We start from the raw sequence: 21,773 nt of genomic DNA on the forward strand, positions 1-21,773 counted from the left end.
CTGCATTTCTATTGAAAAAAAATCTTTGCCTAACCAACTAACATATGACCATTTTCCCCTTAAGAAACAACTAAATGACATCACAATTTCCATACGAGAGTGTACAATTACTTTAACGGGGGTATCTCAACAGAATTAAATATTCCACCTCATGAAACCGGAAGTCATCCCTACTCCTTAATTACTTTTTCTTTGGCTGTGCAAAAATTCTTGGCAACACGCAACGCGTCTTCTATTACGTGTCCAGTACCATTATCTTTCGTTGGCCGTCAAGTTGATTTTTTGGGGGCCGCCAAAGGCTGTAATTTCGGACTTGTTTTTGGCTTTTTTGTCAGTATTGCCTGCAAAATTCATCTCGCTCAAGATATACATATGATATAAGAAAGGCGGCAATCTCTCTTCTTCGTTCATGGCTAAATCAATTACTTTTAAGTATATAAATGATAGTGTCTGTTAGGGAAAGTTCGTTTTGTCTGCCGCCGCAATTACCTCCTTTCGATTCCGTCTACATTATGTCTTTGTACACAGAACAATTGCACATAAACACTGCTGCACTGTCACAGAGGTAAATGAACTTTTCTTTAGACTTATATGCAAGAATATTTGTAGCCTAACACAAAACGAAACAAAAAAAAATAATAATAAGTGTATCTTATTATTGCTATCTGCATCTGTATTCAAAGGTTAACAAGTTGCACTTTCGTAATCATATCTTGTACATGTAGATACGTCTTGATTCTTTATACCTAGGCTACATATACCTACATATTCATTAATTCATCCAATATTTCAATTACTAGGATTCTAAAATACAAGATATCTAGTCCAACCATGAACTCAAAAACTTATATTAAGTAAGACCACGTTTTCTTTGAATTTACAGCGCATTGCCCTTTTGCCAATAATATGTACAAAAATAAGAAAAATATCAGGGTGTTTTGAAGGAAAACAATTACGTAAGTATTATGATATCATCGAAATAAAACCAATTTTGGGGGCTTTTAATATCTTTGATATGATATTTTTGTGAACTGCTCTAATGTATTTTTGTCATTTTGTATAATTTTAAACCACAATTTTTATTCATTTAGGAACATATAATCGTTTCTCATGCTGTGCTAATATAGGTTTCTTTACGTCGGAGATTGCTCTGCAAAGATTTTTCCTCCCACAACGGATCATAATGACAAAAGAAACATAGGTCTTATGGCATATTTTTTTTTAAAAAGTTTTATTATCATTATAACCATTACATTGTTTTTCAAAAATCTATGTCGTGCAGAAGAATGCAATGAAAAAAAAATGTAATAAAAATACTTAAAAAGAAGAATATTCAAGAGAGTTGCTTTTAATGAAAAACTGGTATTTGCGTTGAAAAAAGGTTAGATGGTCGAAAATTTAAAATACAGCTGTACTTGCAGTGTACACATTTTGTTTTTTAATAAAGGTATCGGATAATTAACAAAAACTATGCCTAGTAAGGTATACCCGACTATACAAGTATTTAATATGACGAAATGGTTCTATGAGGTAATATCATGAGAATAATTCGAGAGTGGATGGTTGATCATTAAAAATATGAAGATGACGAACACCAACAAAGCTGAAAAATCCATCGAAACCACAAGTAGGGAAAAGAGCAAACATGGAGGTCAACAAATTTCAGAGGTGGGATCAGGTGTCATGGAGGAGTTAGCATCCCCTGTCGAAAGGTCACACTCTTAGCCATGATCGGAAAAATGGAAAATGTGGACAAATCAGTATGACAATGGCCTCATAATTAGTAAAAAGAGATTTTATATCGATTTCAGCACCAAAAAGAAAAAAAAACAAATAAAAAAATAAAATATAATTAAAAAAATTCAATTTAATTCACACAAAAAATAGTAAATGCGAGTTGAATAAATGAAAAAAAAATAGAGAGAGCATAGAAATTTCAATCACGAGTACTGTTTCTCGCAAAATTCCCCTTCGCGTATATTTAGGAATCTAAGTATTGAAAGAAGGGTGGGTCGTTTAACTTCATTGGACAGTAACCATATCCCTTCTACGACATACGTTAGGAACTCCTATAGCTTTCCGCTTTATACGTAGTGTTGTTTCTTTAAGTAATGGCTTACTCAGCAAAATCCTAGTTATCTTGTCTCTATAAGACAAATAAAGGACTCTCATGGGAATTATATGTAATTGGAAACAAGTGCAAAAACGTCGCCATAACAATTGATTTACTAATTGAAATTTACACAATTTGCCATTGCAAATAATGTACTATTTTAACCTAATCTGCCTGTAAAGAGAAGTGTGGTCCCTGGGGTAAACATGTAATTGAAAGAAAACACTCTCCAAATTAAACATTACAAACCGGAGACTGATGTAGCATAAAGAATTTTGAAATTCATCGACCTCGTAGGATTTATATGCGAGTTTCCAAAAACCGCCCAGCATTTTTTTTTTTTTTAAACTTTGATGATGTAAGCTGTGAGTTTTTCGTTTTTGAAAACCTCTTTTCAAACTGCATTTCCTTTAAATTTTGTAGGTCCGTTTAAATCACATAATCTTCATAGTATAATAATCTTCAAAATTTGAAGCCACCATTTGAAAGACATATTAAAGATCGTTTACCAGGTATTACACTGTGCAATGTGCAATTGTCTCTCTTGAACGTGAGGTAAAGATATCCTTAAAAAGACATATCTATGACATATTACTAGATAAGGACAATCACATAATTTAAAAAAATTCTTTAGAAATGCCAGAAAATATATGAAGATAACAAGCAGCATTCAAGCTCTAAAGTTCATTAAAAAATACAAAATTGGAGTAGAGCAAATTATTACGGACCTCCAAAACTTCTTTAGATTGGAAAAATGGGGAAAAACAATGAACGTGTATACAAATTGAATCCGAAAGATACTGTATTGTCCAGTGAAGGAACACTTGATGCAATATGTATTTTCTTTGAAAAAAAATTAAAATATTGAAGGAAATTTACATGGAAATCATGGAGAGATGTAATAAATATACAAGTGGGGTCGTAGCTCAATTCAGTCGAAAGAGAGGACAGTGAACTTTCAGGAATCCTTTCAAATCAACGTATGGAAATGGTGTCAAGGCAAAAGAGGTTCCAGAAGCATTATTAATGTCTCTTAACGCAATTTAAAAAGAATTGTCATGAACATAATACTTTTCTGCTGCTACAAAGCCAACAGTTTGATTATGAAAGCCTTTCAATTGAAGGAATCTGTTCATTTTCGCTTGAAATTTCAAGAAATTTTCAGAACAATATTACAATATTTACAATTGTTTTTTAAACTGTTTTCAATAACAATTTGTATTTCGTAGATTTTTACGCCATGATTGAGATCACTGGGGAAAAACCCTGATGAGTTTGCTAACGTCGCCTATATAATGCACTGCATAGGGAGGGTCATTTAAGTGCGTACCATATCTGGCATGGAAATATTCCCATGTGCCATCGTAATATCCCAAGCTTACGTCAGGTGGAAACGAATACATTTATTATTGAGCCAAATTTAGGAACCTTTCAATTTTATCTACCATATGCCTCCAAGAATAATGACAATTTGTGAACTGCAACTACATCAACATTTATATCGCTACAGTTTAGTCAGGAATATTGATATAAAGAATAAACAAAAAAAATGAACATTCAAATGCAATTAATGATGTTTCTGAAATTTAAGATTTTAGATTAATCTTCTACGAAAAGGTATGAATTAATTTAGTTATACTTTTAAAACCTATAACAATTCGCTAATTTTCAATGTCATTAAGACTTTCAATGAAATATATGGAGATAACGAACAATATTCGAGCTCAAAATAACACACAATTGGAGCCGAGCATACACGGACCTCTATAACATCAGAGGTGGGATCAGATGCCATGGAAAAGTGGGCATCCCCTGCCGACCGGTCAAACCCGCAATGTACATGTTGTCATATGATCGGAAAATCACGAAATAATCTGTCGACATTCTGTGTGTCTAACAATTAGTTTGAAAAACGTCAGTCAGCATTTGACTTAATGATAAATTGCATTTGCTAACAAGGTCGTTGTATTGACCATAGAACTTACAAAATAATGACTTTTAACGCCACTGCTTATGGTCTTGTTCAGCAACCTCTTTGTCAATAATATATCTTGTTTTAGAAATTTTTATTACATGTACGTAGAGCATGTTCTTGCATATCGAATCAACTGAGAGATATAAACCCAGGCGACGAAGGTATATTGCTGCATAAGTAAGGGAAGTTGACGATTGAAAAGTTAAAGTCATCACGTTTATCATAAAGCTTGGTTGTTAAAATAGAAATAACCAATAAAATTGTATTTCTTTCTTGAGAAACGTGGTTTAATGTTGTTAACAACAGAATAATGATTAGCCATAACGAATGAAAAAAAAACTGCTATTTTTGGCCATTCTGGGTTCAATGAGACCTTGTTACACAAAAAACTGTTTAAAGTTACTTATGCAGCAACCTCCTTTTACCCTTGCTTATTATCTGCATACGGGGTTTTTGTCTCTTAGTTTAGTTGATACGCAAGAGCATACTCAATGTATGAATAATTTCTTAAAGGAGGTGAGTTGTTAACAAACAAGTTTATGAAACAAACTCGTCTAAAGTCATTTTTTCATAAATTCCATGGTCGACATTTTCAACACATACAATCTATCATAAAGTCAAATACTGACGGACGTTTTTCATACTAATTGTAAAGCCATTATCTACACATTGAATCGTCGACGGATTTGCCGTTATTTCCCGATCATTACGAGGAGCACACGGCGGGTGTGACCGGTCGGCAGGAGGTACTTGCTCCTCCATGGCATCTGATCCCAACTCTGATGTTTAGAGCTACTTGTTTGCTCTGCTCCTGATTTGTATGGTTTAATAGACTTCTGAGCTTGAATACTGTTAGTTATATCCATATATTTTATCAGTTTGATTTGAAAATGCAGAGGTATAGGATCAGGTGTCAGGAGATGTAAACGCCTCCTGTCGACTGACCACACATACCTTTGGCCTTATGTTTTTATCAGGTAGACAAGGTAATGTTTAATCAATGAAAAAAAGCAAATAATACCTAAATAAAAATACTGGGTTGTATTTGTTAACAAGATCATTGTAAAAATAACAGAATTATAACGAAATGCCTAATTTAAATGAAGTTAACTGTTGTTGAAATCTCTGTATCATCAACTTATTTGCGGTAGTTTGCATAAATACCATATGCAGGTAACAGGAATATTTATGCATGATATGATAAGTCGATGGCAAAGCTGAATTAACATTTCGAACATCTCCATATGTTTCATTAATTAAGTCATGTTATTCGTCACGCAGTTAACTTGCTAGCTGGTTCTTATCGTCATGAGTCATCAGACGAAAAATGTAAAACAAGAATGAAACAAAAATATTTCCCCACACACAAAAAAGATTTACATGAAAAAGAGACATTATTAATATGAAATATTTTTTGATGAATGCATTTTAGACTGATAACGTAATACAAAACTAAAAATGAATAAAAGCCGAAGAGCAAAAAAGCAGATGAGTCAGGAATTTTCAATACAGAAACTTCCTTTCAAGACCCCATAACACTTGCAACAGGTCTTCATAAAATCAAAAAGTTTCATAACAAATTGACAAACTTTGAATTAGACTGCAGCTAGTATGCTCCTTTGCATACAAGTTATATTTAGAGTACGAGTTTCCTACTGTATCGGAGATACAGGGCGGGGCTTGAGGCGAGAGCGATAGCTCAGCCCTGTTTTCATAGGAAAAATTCTAAATGACTTGTGACATGACCTTTCTAATGACCTCACTAATTTACATGCGTATTTGGGTACACATCTCTCAACCAATCAGATGATTTTGCAGAAAGTTGATTTAGTATCCCATTTTAAGCATTCGCAACTGAAATGCCGAGAGAGGTGGACGTGCAGGTATTTATCATTTTATCATTTTAAAATAATTATTTAGGGGATGCATTTTATAATTTGTTTTCCAAAAAAATAAATTTAGATTTGATTGCCTAGGTTTTTTTTTCTCTATTCAGCTGCTGCCGACATTTTTTTTTTAAAAATTTAAGCTAAGCTTTAATGCAAAACGGAGGGGGGGGGTATTTTACCTTCATATTTTTAATAAAATATAGAGTAACCAAAGGGGACCCCAGCACTCACTGATTCCCCCCCCCCACTCAACCCTCCTGTGAGTTTTTTTTTCTATTTCGTAAATGAATTTTGCTAAACTTGTATACATACGCTTTTTAATTTATCAACAAAAAACGATAGCACCACATAGTGTGCTGGTTGGTAATAAATCGACCCCCCCCCCCGAAATATACCAGTTTCCACTTTTTTTTGGGGGGGGGGTCAAAGTAATTATTTGTGAACTGTCCCACTCCCTCCTTTCTAAAAAAATTTAATCCGACACTCATAACGTTACGTTGTAAAATTTTATTCTTTATTCATCTCAAATTTTGAGTAAATACTAACAGTGCTTTCATGGGAATTGAACGATTCGTATGTCTGTATACAGATTCAGCTTTCCGTCATCGCTAAGAATAAACCGTACTGTATCGTTGATATTTTGCAGATACAGTACAGTTTCAGCTCATTTGCATAAGAAACACCCACAAAAAGTGTTCTGTATCGCAGTTACAGTACGCTTGACTTCAAAGGAAAACTCGCCGGGTCATGTCACAATCGAAATCAAATCAGGCTTTTTGAGGTCTAAACAATTCTCGACCAATCTGATTGCATGTGATAATGAAATTAAATAGTTGGTGAGTATTACGTTTAATAACCGGTCACGTGAATTACACGAGATTGACAGTGTCACTTCCCAGAATACACTTGCCGATTCAGCTCACAGCATTTAGTCCCTGTAGAGTCCAGTCCCGATAACGGACTTGTCAACACGTCCGTTTCAAGTGCCATCTACGTCTGATGAACGTACGATTAAGCTCCTATAAGAGCGATGATAATAGAACCCAATGTGCAACATTCTGGATTCTGAGTAATTCTATTTCCCGTCAAACAGTGAATATTGTGATACAGAATGCTAGTCGTTAAAAATGAATTCTTTTAGTCTGAAAATAAATGGCGCAATGTCTTATACGGACCACGTCCGTGTGAATGTAGGATTCCTTGTCCAAACATTCTCAAAAAGAAGTTACATTAAACTTTCAGTGCTTTTTTTCTGAAGATCAGAATTTATAGTTTGGCAAAAAGATTTTTAATCTTATAAAACTGAAACGACAATTAAAGTACCTCAAATAATTACTATTACTAGTATCATTGAGATGCTCAGCAAACTCGAGAGATCGTTTTGGAAGTAGTTTTTAGCACAACTCTACGTTAAGCTGATCTTAATTATCATTCTTTCGTGTTTTCAGTATATAAAAGTCAGAAGCCTTTACAATATCTTTTTAAAAAGTAAAACAAAAGTTCCTAGTTTAAACAAATAGGGAAATGCGATCTAAATTCATAGTGAAGTATAATCCCATTTTGCGTGCTCGCTGGTAATTTTGGGAACTTTTTTTTTACGTTAGGGTCATCGAAGAATTCGGATTTTTACCATTCTCTTTCTCGATTTCAGTCTCTAATGGGATACAACTAATTTCCGAAAGCACGGTTTCAGATTTTATTACTTTGAATTTCCCATTCCGTAAATAAATAACAGAATCAAACACTTACAATCAAAGCTCCCAAACCAATTTAATAATTTATTTCACTAGCTCGCGCCACTAGAGCTCGATATAGTTTTCCTTATATTTTTAAAGAAATCTCATGATACATACGGTAGATTATTGATGCCCATACTTATAATTCAATTTTGGCGTAATTTTCATTCCGAAGGAGTCGATTTATGAAGGGTTTGTTTAATGATTTTTACCTGATAAATAGGACCTTCTAAACATTCAAATAACATTATTAAATCAAAATCTCTTGGGAGCAAAGTTTTCCCTACACTAAGAACTACTATGATTGGTCAGAAATGGAAGAAAAATCGTTGAAATCTCTATTCATATATTTCCTTAAAAATGTCAAATTTTGTATTCTTTACTTATTTAAAGGACAGAACTTGAAGAGAACACACATTAAAAATCATTATTTTCTAGATGCTTCAAAGCCAGGAATCCAACGCTAATTTCGACATCCATCTTAGCGTTCGTCACACCAGTTCTTTGGAAATACACTAATAGTGCCTTCATCGAAGAAGAGTTCATCTTTGTGATTACACATCGTTCAATAACTCGTTCCTCGGTAATAATGTCGATCGTTGCAATACATGGGCAGACATTGATTGCCCGCTGCATATTTCAATAAGCACCCACGTCTAAATTACCAAAGCTGTTGTCGACGTTGTTCATTGATTGAATGTCTGAAATTGGCGGGAAACGAACCAGATATCAATTTATTTTGCTTGCGAAAGAAAGTCTGCACGTTGTGATCATGCATTAATGTTTCCTCTGGTTTGGCCTTAATAGTGTTCATATGCCAGCATCCTCTCAGATATCGAATCAGGTAGCAAATAAACTGAGAGCGGTGTTAAATTATCATTAATTTTGCTTCTTTTTTTTTTTACATTACGGCAACACACTTCCTGACCAGACCAGATGATAAAGAATTTGACCCAATTACCATAATGGTACGTGTTGTTGGTCGGAAGATTGATTGAATGTTGTTTTAATTCCCACTGCAGAAATTTTCACTCATAAAGACGTCACCATATATCCGAATCAGTGCGTAAGTTTTTACCTAGCTCTACTCGGCACTCAAGGCTGTTGAGCAGTAAGGGTTCTTCATCTTTCAACGCGTACCATGACACAGTCTTAAGGACTCATCCGAAAAACCTTGACTCCTAATGTCAGGGCTTGGCAAAGGAACAATTAATGCCGATGTTTCCATCTCAGGATTGACGGGATATGGCGAACGAGAATCCAACCCTGGTTTCCTGATCACGAACCAAACGTTTTACCACTGGACTACTGTGACCATCCTCTAGATGGAAGAGAGACGTGAAATCTAACAACTGTTAGTACTAAACAAGAGCCCCATGGGTCTTAGCGGTTACCTGGGTTTCATGGCCCGCATTTTCTTAGACAATGACCACTTTTGGTCCATATTTGGATTCATGCAACAATTGCAATTGATAGGGAGTTTTTTTAATCCTTATCATATTCATGCAACTTATGCCAGCAGTAAATAAGTTCGGATATTTTGTATAATGTATATTAAATGATAATATACTTGAAAAAAAAAATTCCATATTACCTTTGACTGAATCCATTCACGTACTAGAAATCATCTTAAAATTTTATAAAGGGCAAGTAAATTTGCTTTCCGTCGAATTTCCAAAGGTAATTATAAAAATATGTTCAAGCACATAATATACTGGCTTAGTCTACCTTGCGCTGTGAACCATTGGCCAACTGGTGGAGGTGGGGATAAGTAGAGGACCAAGTGTTAATCAAAATTATGTAAATTGTTCGTCAATTAGTAAAGAAGAGATTTCAAAGACTACAAAATGTTTTCAAAGCAAGTATATTCCTTTGAGGAAGTAAACCTCACCCTGAAACCTAGACGCTGCAAAGGACGAAGTACTCATTGAATTCATAAACATTTGAACCTGCTAAATTTTCGTAATAAAGAAGATTGTTTAAAATATATATTTAATAATTCAATTTTAGTTGCAACACGTCAAAGATTTACTTTATATCGTATAACATAAGTTGCCTATGTCACAATGCTCAATTTATCATATACACTGAAATTAAATTATAAGGAATGAAGCTTACTAGTATCTTAAGCTATGATATACGATATAACATAACTTTTGGCAGTTTACGCTTTTTAAAAACCGGTTCGCGGTTAATAAAGCGTAAACTGTCCCAAGTTATGTTATATTGTATAACCTATTTATATTGTATAACATATGTTAAAATAAGCTTCATTCATCAAATATATCATAAAATTTATGTAAGAGGAACCTAGTCGGACCCTGCGACCTAAATAAACCATGAACCAGTTTTTTCAGAATTTTGATAAATACTGTAAAAATTGGAAGGAGCACTTCAATTTTCTTACTTTAATCTTAACACTGACCTAATTATTCCTTCATTTTGCAGTGAAATGTTTCATAAAGTAACAAATAGACAACGTATCTAGTTCAATATTTAAAAAAATATGTATTAAAAATTTAAAATCACTCTTCATCATATTTTACTATTAGCTCAGACCAAAGAAGCAAGCTATTTATTTCATGTTGATACAAATATAACTTGGGTTTTGCAGTTGATTGCTTGGCCTTTTTTTTTTTAATTTAACGTCCCTCTCGAGAAGTTTTCACTAGCCGGTGGAGGGCTAAAAATCTCAATTCAGCACTCAGGGCCGGTAAATAGTCAGGCATCTTTTATCATGCCAGCACCTACCACGACATGGGGACTTGGATTACACGATCTTATCTAAAGGAACAGTATCCCTCTTCCTAGGTTTGATCACTTAAGAATCAAACTCTATTTCTCGACTCTAGAGCATACCAATGCACCAAGCCTGCGACGGAATATATAATGGAAGCAACGAGATTTCGTTAGGATTTCCAAAGTTTACAAACGTGGTGACCAAGAGAAAGGCATCTGGGAAAGGTTGAATAAGAGACTCTGAATAAAGTTGTCTTGGCCAACAATCATGCAATGAGGTAATAAGTAATCAGTACAAGATCTACCATTGGTACCTCAACACAACCATGCCGGAAAAAAACACATGCCTCAACAGTTTGAACTGCAAAAATCTTTTAAATATATAAATCAGAGAAAGAAAAAACATTATGACAAACTATTGTAGGTCGTTATTTATCAAATATAAAAAGGATTAGATGAGTATATGACGTCACACTTCCGAAAGGCGCAAACCAATTATTTCACCATAAAGAGATTCAGTGGCCATGTGTAGTCTCAATGGGGCTTCAATACACATCAACATGAAGCCAAATATTGATAGATACGGTGACACCATATCTATCTGATTTAAAAGTGAAAACAGTTATTCGCAAGAATTTACATCCAATCCTCCTACGTTTCAACTAAAATAGATTTTTGATAGTGCAGTCACAGTATAAATTTCTTCTTTACACTCTAAATAAACGGTTCTTTTATTCTATTTAAGGAAGTGTTGGTTATTACTCAATCGTTAGCCTACTAGAAGCATCAATTACATTAAGAGAGTAACGTCTGGAAACATTAAGTGTCGGATTTATAGCTGTGGAACTCTATTCCATATATATTGCTATACTGTTGGGCAAGTTTGCTTGATGGTAGCAAATGGACTAGGTCTGTGTGATAACATCCAAAAACGTATTCTTATACAAATGTTTTAGTGCCATACGGTATTTTTTTTTTAAAGGTGGTCATTTCAAATTAAAAGGTCGCGGCGCAGTGGTTATAGCGTCTGCTCTAGAATCGCGAAGTAAGGAGTTGATCCTTACGTCGTGGGTTCGAATCCCACTGTGGGACAAGGAGACCGGTCCTTGATGAGACCGTATAAACCGAGGTCCCGTGTCGCAGTAGATGCTGGCACCAAAAAGATCCCTCCCTGCTCAATGGGCCTGAGTGCCGAGTATAGGTTAAAATTCGTAACTCTCCACCGGCAAGTGGTGGCGTCTCCATAATGAGTGAAAAACTCTCGAAAGGGACGTTAAACAATATACAATCGATCAATCAATCAAATTAAAAGGTGGCTTTTGCTACTTATTGTTGGCAATTCCATCATGAATCTTAGCTTTTCCAACTTTTTAAAAGGCTTTGTGTGTTTATTCGTAAGCCTTTAGTTGGATTCATGTTGCTTTTTACAATTACAACGGAAGGAAACGATTAATTATGAAATTATGTTAAAAGAAGGCATAAAGTGGATCAAGAGAATTATAAATGCTTTCAAAGTTTGAAGTTATATGCTTGGTCAAAGAGAGGAACAAGTTTAATTGCTCACAAATTTATTATCGTGCATAAAGCTTCAAAATAATAATATTAAAGAGAAAACTTCAGAAAAGGTAAGAAAAGCTCAAATCAAACTAGACAAGGATAAAGGTATTATAGTTAGACTAAATTTAGGTAGGATATTTGAAAAACTGACTTTAAGATTGGAATAGGAGTTCTTTTACGTTCACAATGTTCTCAGGATACTAGTATATTAAACTAACTAATCCTTGTTGCACCTTGAGGTATACAAGACAAGGACTTAAGATTTTTATTCTCTTTTTGGGGCTACCCTTTCTCTGGAAATTTTCTCAGAACAGTACGAAATCATTCAAATGGATCACACACATTGTTTTAGATATATTTGTAAACCGATGCAATTTTGTGCACCTTGCATGCACGCCTATACAATATTAGCCCTTTCTATGATTTTAACGCCAAAAATTTAGACATTTGGTAGCCCGCGACGTGCATTGGTCCGAAGGACCGGTCTTCACGTCCCACAGTGGGACTCGAACCCGCGACGTAGGGATCAACTCCTTACTTTGCGACTCTAGAACAGACGCTTTAACCACTGTGCAATGCGGTGACCGACGCAGGTTCAAATTCCACTGTCGGATGTGGAGACCTGTCCTTTGAATGAGTCTATAAACCGAGGTTCCGTGGCGTAGTAGGTGTTGGCACGAAAAATATCTCTCACTGCTCAATGGCCGTTAAGTTTCGAGTATAGGACAAAATTTGCATCTTTCCACCGGCGACTGGTGACATCTCCATATGAGTGAATAATTCTCGAAAGGGACGTTTAACAACATAAAATCAATCAATCAAAACACATTTGGGCCTTGAAAACATTTTTCTCGTATATCGAAAATTGTAATAATCTTGAAAGAAACTCCTTTAACGCTATCATTTCGTAGTACTCTGTATACCTGATCATTACATACACCGGTAGGGTTCACGGTCTGTGTGACCTATCGACAGGGGATGTTTGCTCTTTCTAGGCACCTCATCCCAGGCCACCTCTGTTATTTCTAGAAATCCAGGTTTTTGACCTGGAAATAATGTTTTGCTTAATGAATTCATGAGATTGGTTGTTCGTCATCTTCACATTTATTTTTAACAAAAATGTACAAATGTATTTGCATGAGAATGCAACTTTTTAAAAAGTTGTTTAAAAGGTTGTGACTATGGTGTCCCCATAGGGTCATATGCAAATTGTAAAAATGCGCTTGGACCAATAAGTATAGATCCATTCTCGAGCATGATTAATCGGGTAATATTATTTACGTAATGGGGTAAATGGTTCGATGTTCGCAAAAAATTTACATTCTGCGAAAGGACTGATAAAAATAGAATTTTAAACAAAATGGCCAAACACATTATTTTTGGATAGCTATTTGGCCTACTCTTGAAGTTTTAATTAAAGTGGTATGGAAATGCACTTTTATGTTTATATATATAATATATTTTTCATAAACAACAATGTATTTTTCATGATCAAATATAAAACATGCCACCAAACACTTGTTTTGATTAGCATGAAAAATAAGACAAAACAAACTGAAGAAAACAAGGTGCAATTGCATGTACGTGTAACAATTATTAGTTTTGAGTGTTTTCAGTGCTTTTTACGTAAAATACGAGTATAACGAAACAGGTCTTTTCAAATCAACATGGTGTCCATTATTTTCAAATAAGAAATATGTGACCGTAACACGTAACTATTTTTTGTAATTTCGTCTTCAAAGCAAAAAATGTATAATTTGAATGTAATTCAATAGTCCAGTTATTGTTGTATCATCATCGTTCAATCACCACTCTGTCAAAATAATTTTCTTTTTGAGAAATTATTTCTCCCCTTTTCTGACAAATGAGCATGGGTCAAACCATTCGCGCCTTTCTATTTGTAAAGAAACGGGAAGAATTGTGAAACATTTCCATTAATCTTTCATTCTTCTCGACATGATCAGTCAAGAATATTAAAATACATTCTCTCTGGAATTGGCAAAATAAAATGACTAATGCACTTATGATCGGGCAGCGTAATAGAATTTTTATTTTTTGCAAAAAAATCATCCCGTGCGTCAAGCATCGACAAACAAGCTTTCTGGATTCGACCTGTTTTCCGATCTGACGAAGAAAGCGGCAAAGAGATCGGCATCAAATTAATCAATCAATTAAAAGTTTCTACGCTGATAGTTCTCCAGCGAGCCTTAAGTATACAGAACTAATAACCCAGTTTTATCATAGAACTATTATTTTATGCTCTGTTTGGTAACACGGGCACATGGTCATTAACAGATTAATAGAAATACTGTAAATGAATTATATTAAGCGTGTACGATATTTAGTAGAAAATGATTTTTTAGCAAGTTAGTGTAGATTTGATTTAGTGCATTTCTTGATGTTCTTATACATGTATCAATGTTTAAGACATTTAGCAATGTACTTTAATTAGCGGAAGTTTCTTTCCGCCAAAAGCGCTTAAAAGAATACACCGTCAAATTTTACGTTTAAAGTAACTCGTCTGTAGAACGTGATATTTAAGGTACTGTCTATTACTTTTTTTTAAATTAAGTAGAAAATGAATATAAATTTATTTGGTTATTAATCATTTTCAATTTAGGTTTCTAAATTTAACAAAGATTCCTTTGACTGAAAAACATTCACTGAAGTCAACTGAATTTAAATGAAAAACAATGCAAAGAAGTCAATTCGGTTTTATCCTTCGTTTTTTTTTTAACTTCAGTTGACGACGGAATATTCTATCATACAAGAGCTCACAACGGGTGTTACCGGTAAACAGTAGATGCTTGCTTCCCCAAGGCAACTGATCCCACCTCTGAAAATTCCAGAGGTCCCTGTTTATTCCTTAATCACAAAATTTGAATTCCTTGTAGATTTTTTTCGATCACTGTTTATCATCTTTACATTTTTCATGAGTTTTTTTTAATACTTGAAAAAAAAAATACTGAACGCCATACATTTAGTTATTTCTTTGTGGGGATTGTTTTGCTTATAATGCCTTTCTGAATTTTTTCCCAAGCAATGTACTGCTTAGTGCTACATTTTCTTAAGAACTTTGTCAATACAGTGAGTTCTTTTTTTAAAAATCTAGACAGTGTCGAAAAAAACTAATTCCAAAATCTCATTACTCTCATAACAAGGTAACTGACTTGCTTTAAAAACGTTTATTTGTCGATTTTGCATGGAATTATATCCCCAAAATACCCTTCGTGAGCAAAATATTTTTTCTCAGATGAGCAATTGCAGCGTTAAACAGCTACTGTTTAAGGAAGTCTTTTCGTAACTCTATAGCAATATTGTCTGCACAATAAAAATTTTATTTCCCATTTAAAGTGCCAATCGTTTCCTTATAAACAATGCCGTGAAGTAATGCATCCTGCCAAATGGTTCAGCTGGTGCAATCAAATGGGATTAAGGACACTGCTTCATTTTGAAAACGTTATATTTTTTTACCTCTCCAGGGATTTCAAAGGTATTGGACTTCCTGGTTATTTGTCTTTAATGGGATCAATGCGTTCAATCCCATAAAAAAGTGCATGAATAAAACGGTAAACGGATATTTTATCCGTAACATCATGACAAATTGGTTTATTTGTGAAAAGATCTGTACGTTTTTCAATAAAATGTGGTGATGTCAAACCTTAGGCGTAAACATAGTTAGTGACTGATCCTTCGCCATACGCCCGGCATTAGGAGTGAAAGTCACGGGGTTTAAAACCCATGGTTCCGTATTACGGTAGGCATTAGCATCATTTAGAATCCCCAATACTCAATGGCCCCGAGTGCCAAGTATAGGTCTAAATTTGAAGTCGTTGACGTCCCTATATATATGAGTAGACCGAACACGGAAGTCTAGTGGAAGGACGCTGTGATTCGTTCCTCGTTCGCTGCGACCCATAAAACTAAGGATTCACCAAGCACCCGACACTAGAAGTGAAAGTATAGTCTCTTTTGGATGAGGCATTAAACCTAAACGTAAAACTGAGGTACCTTGACACTGTAAGCATTTGGACGATAAAGAACCCTCCCTGCTCGTTGGTTCCGAGTGCCGTCCACAGGCACTTGGGGTATGGACCCCCCTTTTCCATTTTTTAAAATTTTTAAATCTGGGTTCGAGTCAACTTTTTCCTATATTTCTTTTCTAATATGCATTATATGTTATCAATAATGTAACTCTTTTGTCTCTTTTAGCTGTTTTTAAATGTCGAAAACGAAATATTTTAAAACAGCTTATAGACACAAGAGTTACATTATTGATAACATATAGTGCATATTAGAATAGGAAAAAGGTGACTCGAACCCAGATTTTAAAAAATTTTAAAAATGGAAAGAGGGGGTCCATACCATATATGTTTTAAACTCTCGAATTGGACGTAAAACAACATACAATCAGTCAATAAAGAAATCTTTTAAATTATAAAAACAAATGCGGTTGCGATAGTCATGTTCTGATTTATACCATAGATATTACTCCACTCCTATTTTCAGTCTTAAAAGTGTCCAGAAATTACAACGCATCACGATTCGAACTCAGACATAACTATCAATAAGTACCACATGCTCTAGAACAAAATACTTTTTATGACCAGTCTGCCAAACATTGTTGCCCATTTACTTTAGGTGTTGAGTGATTTACCGATGTCACTTCCAGGGGGGAAGTCAAAAGTAGGGTATATGCACCTACTCAATCTCAACAGTCTTAGAGGAAAGTACGCGTATCTCACGATGTCCCTCGACGGCCATATCTCTGTACGTGTCAACAGACGACTGTTTTCTTCAATGCCCGATACCATATTCGAAGAACATGACAAAGACGCATCCATCCCGAAAGATGACAAAATCTTGCCCACACATTTAATGCTCAATTGGTTATCTTCAATCCCTATTACGATTTATTTGTCATTTACCAGTCCCAAAATGCAGTTGTTTTTGACGAAGTTGTTTTGTTGACAGAGGAATATGCGTATAAAGTTGTGGATAGTCGTAGCTAGATTATATGATTGACTGGAAACTTTTAGCTCTAACTTATAAACAAGTTGATTTATAGCCATAATGTGCACAGCAAGCAAGAAAATTGCGAGCAATTTTCAAATGTTCAATTCCTCGTGCCATTTGTATGTCTTAAAAATACTTTCGAACGTAGTCTAATTTACCCATTGAAAGTCACTAAATCTGTTTTTAACAACTTTAACAAATGACAGTTTACAGTTTACAGACGGTTTATTTGACAATTGACTTAACAAGCAGCACTTCACAATAAAGGTCATGGTTATTTGTCAAATCATAGTAAAATTTAAGTAACAATGAACTGAATATGGCATTCCTATTAACCCGAACAAAACACTTCATTTAGAGGGTTGAAATACCTTTGAGCTAACTACATTGAATACCAATACTGACCCTTGGTACAGACAAAAAATGATAAAAGTTATTTCAAATCGATGGGTTTTGACCAAATGTTTCCTCGAAATACAAAAGCATAAAGGTCCACTGATGGGCTCTAGCAATTACTCACATCAATAATAATGAAAAGATCTACCAATTCTGACTGTCTAGAAGAAAACTTAAAAAGGATTACAGTGAATGTACAAAAGACAAGCTTAAACAACTTTGCAAAACGTGAAAATGATATGCAACTCTAGAGCACAGATAAAACACAGTTTCCCTCGATGATCGTTCAGAGCAAAAAAAAAAACCTAAATGAAGAAAAATCATCAATTGACTACGGAAAAGTCAATATCAGAAGAGGGGCTTATAATCACCAATAACGAATTCCCAACGATCCTCATTTACATAGCCTGGTTCATTTAGTACCTGTCGATATTAATTTACGAATGCCAAGTGGTTTTGCGAGCCCGAAACACTAATAGAAACTAGTACTTTGTATAAAGCACCTAAGTAGCAGTATCCACTTCGAACACTCCTTCCCTGATTTTATAATTAAAACTCCGGCGAATCGATCCCGTCAGCATTAGGAGACGGGCAGAACGTGATGTACAAAGAGATGTACCAATACTGGGGCGAAAGTGAAGATGTTTGGAACCTATTCATTTAATTTGTTCATTAATGCCCAAACACTGCTCAAAATTGTTATTTTATCAAGCCTATAAACTAGTAAAAGTATGGTCATGCGGATCGATAGATGCTATCCGTACATTCCATGTTGCCTTCAAAATGACTACTGAGTATTTAGAGAAAAGTTTTCGTAATTTATATCAAAGTTGCATAGATTTCTAGAGCAGTGTCTTTAGCTCTGATATTACAGCAGAAAGAAAACACGAAGACAGACATTTTTCTTGCCAATTCTTTAAGGTAAACTGGTCAAACTACTTATAGAAACACCACAGCTTTAAATTATTTTTGAAAGTTTGCCCTAATTTGGCTTGATTTCTGTCGGATTTTTAGTAAACCATATAAAAATACGCTTTTTTCAAGTTTTATTGTATTTAAAGGATTTTTGAAGTTATTATATTCCATATAAATATATTTTATAGCATTTCACACAAAAATTTAAAAATTTATTTCGTTTAAAAGATATTGAAATTTCAAATTGTCACAAATTTAATTTTATTCTTAATCCTTAGGAAAAGTGGCAATCTCGTTTTGTATAAATGAAAAATATTAATTTAATCCAGAAAATTCAGAGTAGACACGTTCGAGAGCAAAACAAACACACAATATATTGTCAGTCCGTGCAGTTGTGGTAAGCAGACTGTTAGTTCGGTACACAATAACTATACAAAAATTGTACATAGTGTGCTGATATGCTCGGAATGACGATACTTGTGAGGTGTTTTGACATTTCTACTCTGGATAAAAGTTAAAACACATCAAAAAGTTAAGAATAAAGTTAAAATTTGTGAAATGTTGCCAAAAAATTTAAAGTTTTAATAACTTTTAAATGAAATATGATTTTTAATTAATTTTTGTGTGAAATGCTATTAAAATATATAATTCGTGATATTACACAGAAAAAATGAGAAAATATTAACTTCAAATCTGTGTCCAAGTACCTTTAATCACTTTTGTCTAAACTTCTTAACAACTATATTGTATTTAGTGGTTAAATAAGTGATAAATTTGAATAACAACTGTATTGTATTTAGTGGAAGTTATGAATCTGGGTTACATATCTTGCACATAAATGATTAAATGTCCTTCAATGCAAACACACAAAGTCTGACCGATTTGAAGATGAGTTCGATTCTGTTTAGTGCAAATATTATTAAACTGCTTTGATTATTATGCAATAATGTAATGAAACATCAAAGAATGGACTAAATTGATGAAAAAATTCACATTTATGAAGCACTTCAAAGGCTTTATCTATGACTAGCCATGATTCACTTAGCGTCCTGTCTATTTTATTCTTTACATTGTTCAAAATCGACCCAGCTTTAAACCACATCATGGGATTGAAATGAAATTAATGAAATGTATTTTCTGCCCTGAACATTGGTTGATAACGCACAGGAACGATATAAAATCAGAAATTCATATCTGAGTAATTTTTCTCTTGAAGACACGGACACGTCATTGTAACGAAAAGGGACAATTTTATCACATTCATGGCGCAAAGTCATATTTATTCTACTATTGATATTCAATTTGTTGATTTCATTAATATCATAAAGCGTCTAAATAAATTTATCAGGGGAAAATCGATATGTATTTTAGGTTCCATTTCTCTAGATATGCTTTCTACAAAGTGCAATTCTGTCGTTGGTGCATTCTCACCTCCTTTAAGGACGTCTATCATTTCTGGAGCCCAGAGCAGTGTTAACCGTACATCGAACCCGACGATTAATACCTCGTGTATCATTTGCTATAATAGCAATTTTAGAGCCTTCACAAACTTACAAAATGTGGAGTAATTTACGAAACCGATGATATACAATGACAGAATTTAGTGTAAATGTGAACGTGGCTATTCGCTCTGATGCTCCTTTGAGGATTGAACCTCTATAAAAACTATTAGACTATACTTCTCAAATAGACTAGGGGAAAAATAACAATCATATTTGTGACAACCCTTTCCTTGATATATAGAACAAAAAAGAATAATATCAATTTACCCATGGAAAATATTTTTTTTCAATAATACCTATAATTGTTTAATAAATTCAACTACATGGCAAAACCTTTGCAGCTTCCCATAAAATTTATGAAAATTAAAGCCTCAAGTAATTGACACTTAAGTCTCAAATTCTCTCCTAGTTCCTAGTAAATCAGCTACCATAAAGCCATATAAGGTCGACTTTGAGATGAGGTCTCGGTTAATTAAGTCTGATCCCTCGAGCTGCTAGAAGTATTGATTTCAGCAAGGTCAAATATACAAGAAAAAGAATCAACGGTTATCATCACACATGGAAATCATAACAACCGATTTTATCTACACAAATAACGTCATCAGTGTCAGATCTTTAAGATAAAAATAAAATCAGGGCTTACTCATCAAAATTTCTTTGACCATTTTGATCACGAATGAATAAACAAAGCTAATAACACGTGACTGGCTGTAATCTGGTTCTCTGACCGCTGTAATGGTTCTCACACGGCTCATTATAAAGACAAATAACCTTATTACTGGACAACCTTACCGTCCACTCTGCACGTGCGCCAAAGCCCAGACCAGTGATTTTCGTACAGGTCAGTGTCGTTTTCCGATTCTTTTTGGAGATCACTCGTGAAGAGCCAATAGTCTGTAGCGACACCGATAGCCAGTAATCCAAATGCTGCACACGCACATGCACTTGTCATAACCATCAATACTCGCTTCTTACTACAACAATCCATTGTATAATCCGTTCAAGACACCGTTCCAACCGCACACGTGAAAAAGTCAGTGAACCAAATCTGTCTCCAATCTTATCCACCATTGACGGTTTCGTATTATGCCACATCAAGACTTTTACCAAAGGATGAAACTGACAACTTCCTCCCATCCGCTGAATTCACTGACAACGGCATGAAAATACTTTGAAGCAACGGATTATCACTTATAGGAAAGAAAAAATTTAACAGTGCTCTTCTGAAAGTGACAGGATACCCCTGCGGAGAAAAACTTCGAAGAAAAAACGATTTTCTTTAAAGCACTCCTGAGACAGTTTTAGACTTGATATTTGTGATGCATTGCCTCGTCCGACCCCGTTTACAGAAGACATCTCATTCAGTTTACATGTCCCTTTTTTCAGAATTCATTCAGATGTAATGGAACCGAAATGATTGTTCTCGCTGTCTGCCTTGGATAAACGATAAACCATGTCAACGATCTGATTCCATGAAACGCTTCGAGAGGGGACGGCCTATTCGTATCTTCTCTAGAACTTGTCCATCTTAGCCCAAAAAATCAATAGTAACTCTCAGCTCAGTGTGCGCGTGCTTAGACAACAGACAAGAGACAGAAAGAAATTGCAAGTTATTGTCAAATCTGTTTCCTTAGTGATGGTTTCTAGATTTTTGTATGAATATTTGAAACCGTGCTTACGTAATTCCCGCTAGATCATTGTACGATTAATACTTTTATGTCGTTTTTTTACGTGCTCTTGAACAAACGATCTGATGATATCAGCGTGCAGAATATAATGTAACTATCAATTTTACAGCATATCGTGACATTATATATCACATAGTGTCATTTTATTAAAATAATTATTGGGGGAAAGGGACCATTTTTCTTACCGATGTCTTTTGTTTTAAATGTCAAGTAAATTGATACGCTTCAATATTCTTTTCTCAAGAAA

General features: G+C 34.4%; 1 protein-coding gene across 1 annotated transcript in view; it reads right to left on the minus strand.

Annotated features, from left to right (window-relative positions):
* Window positions 1–21,359, minus strand: part of LOC134233755 (voltage-dependent calcium channel gamma-5 subunit-like) — a 35,016-nt gene extending 13,657 nt beyond the window's left edge. The window contains exon 1 of the mRNA XM_062715753.1: window positions 20,631–21,359. Coding sequence (XP_062571737.1) covers window positions 20,631–20,826 — 196 coding nt within the window. The 5' untranslated portion in view covers window positions 20,827–21,359. The remainder of the gene's footprint in view (window positions 1–20,630) is intronic.
* Window positions 21,360–21,773: the final 414 nt, after the last annotated feature.

Source organism: Saccostrea cucullata, unplaced genomic scaffold (genome assembly GCF_032062105.1).
Source record: "Saccostrea cucullata isolate Sc308-1 unplaced genomic scaffold, CSIRO_AGI_Scuc_v1 ctg484, whole genome shotgun sequence".
NCBI classification, from domain to species: domain Eukaryota; kingdom Metazoa; phylum Mollusca; class Bivalvia; order Ostreida; family Ostreidae; genus Saccostrea; species Saccostrea cuccullata.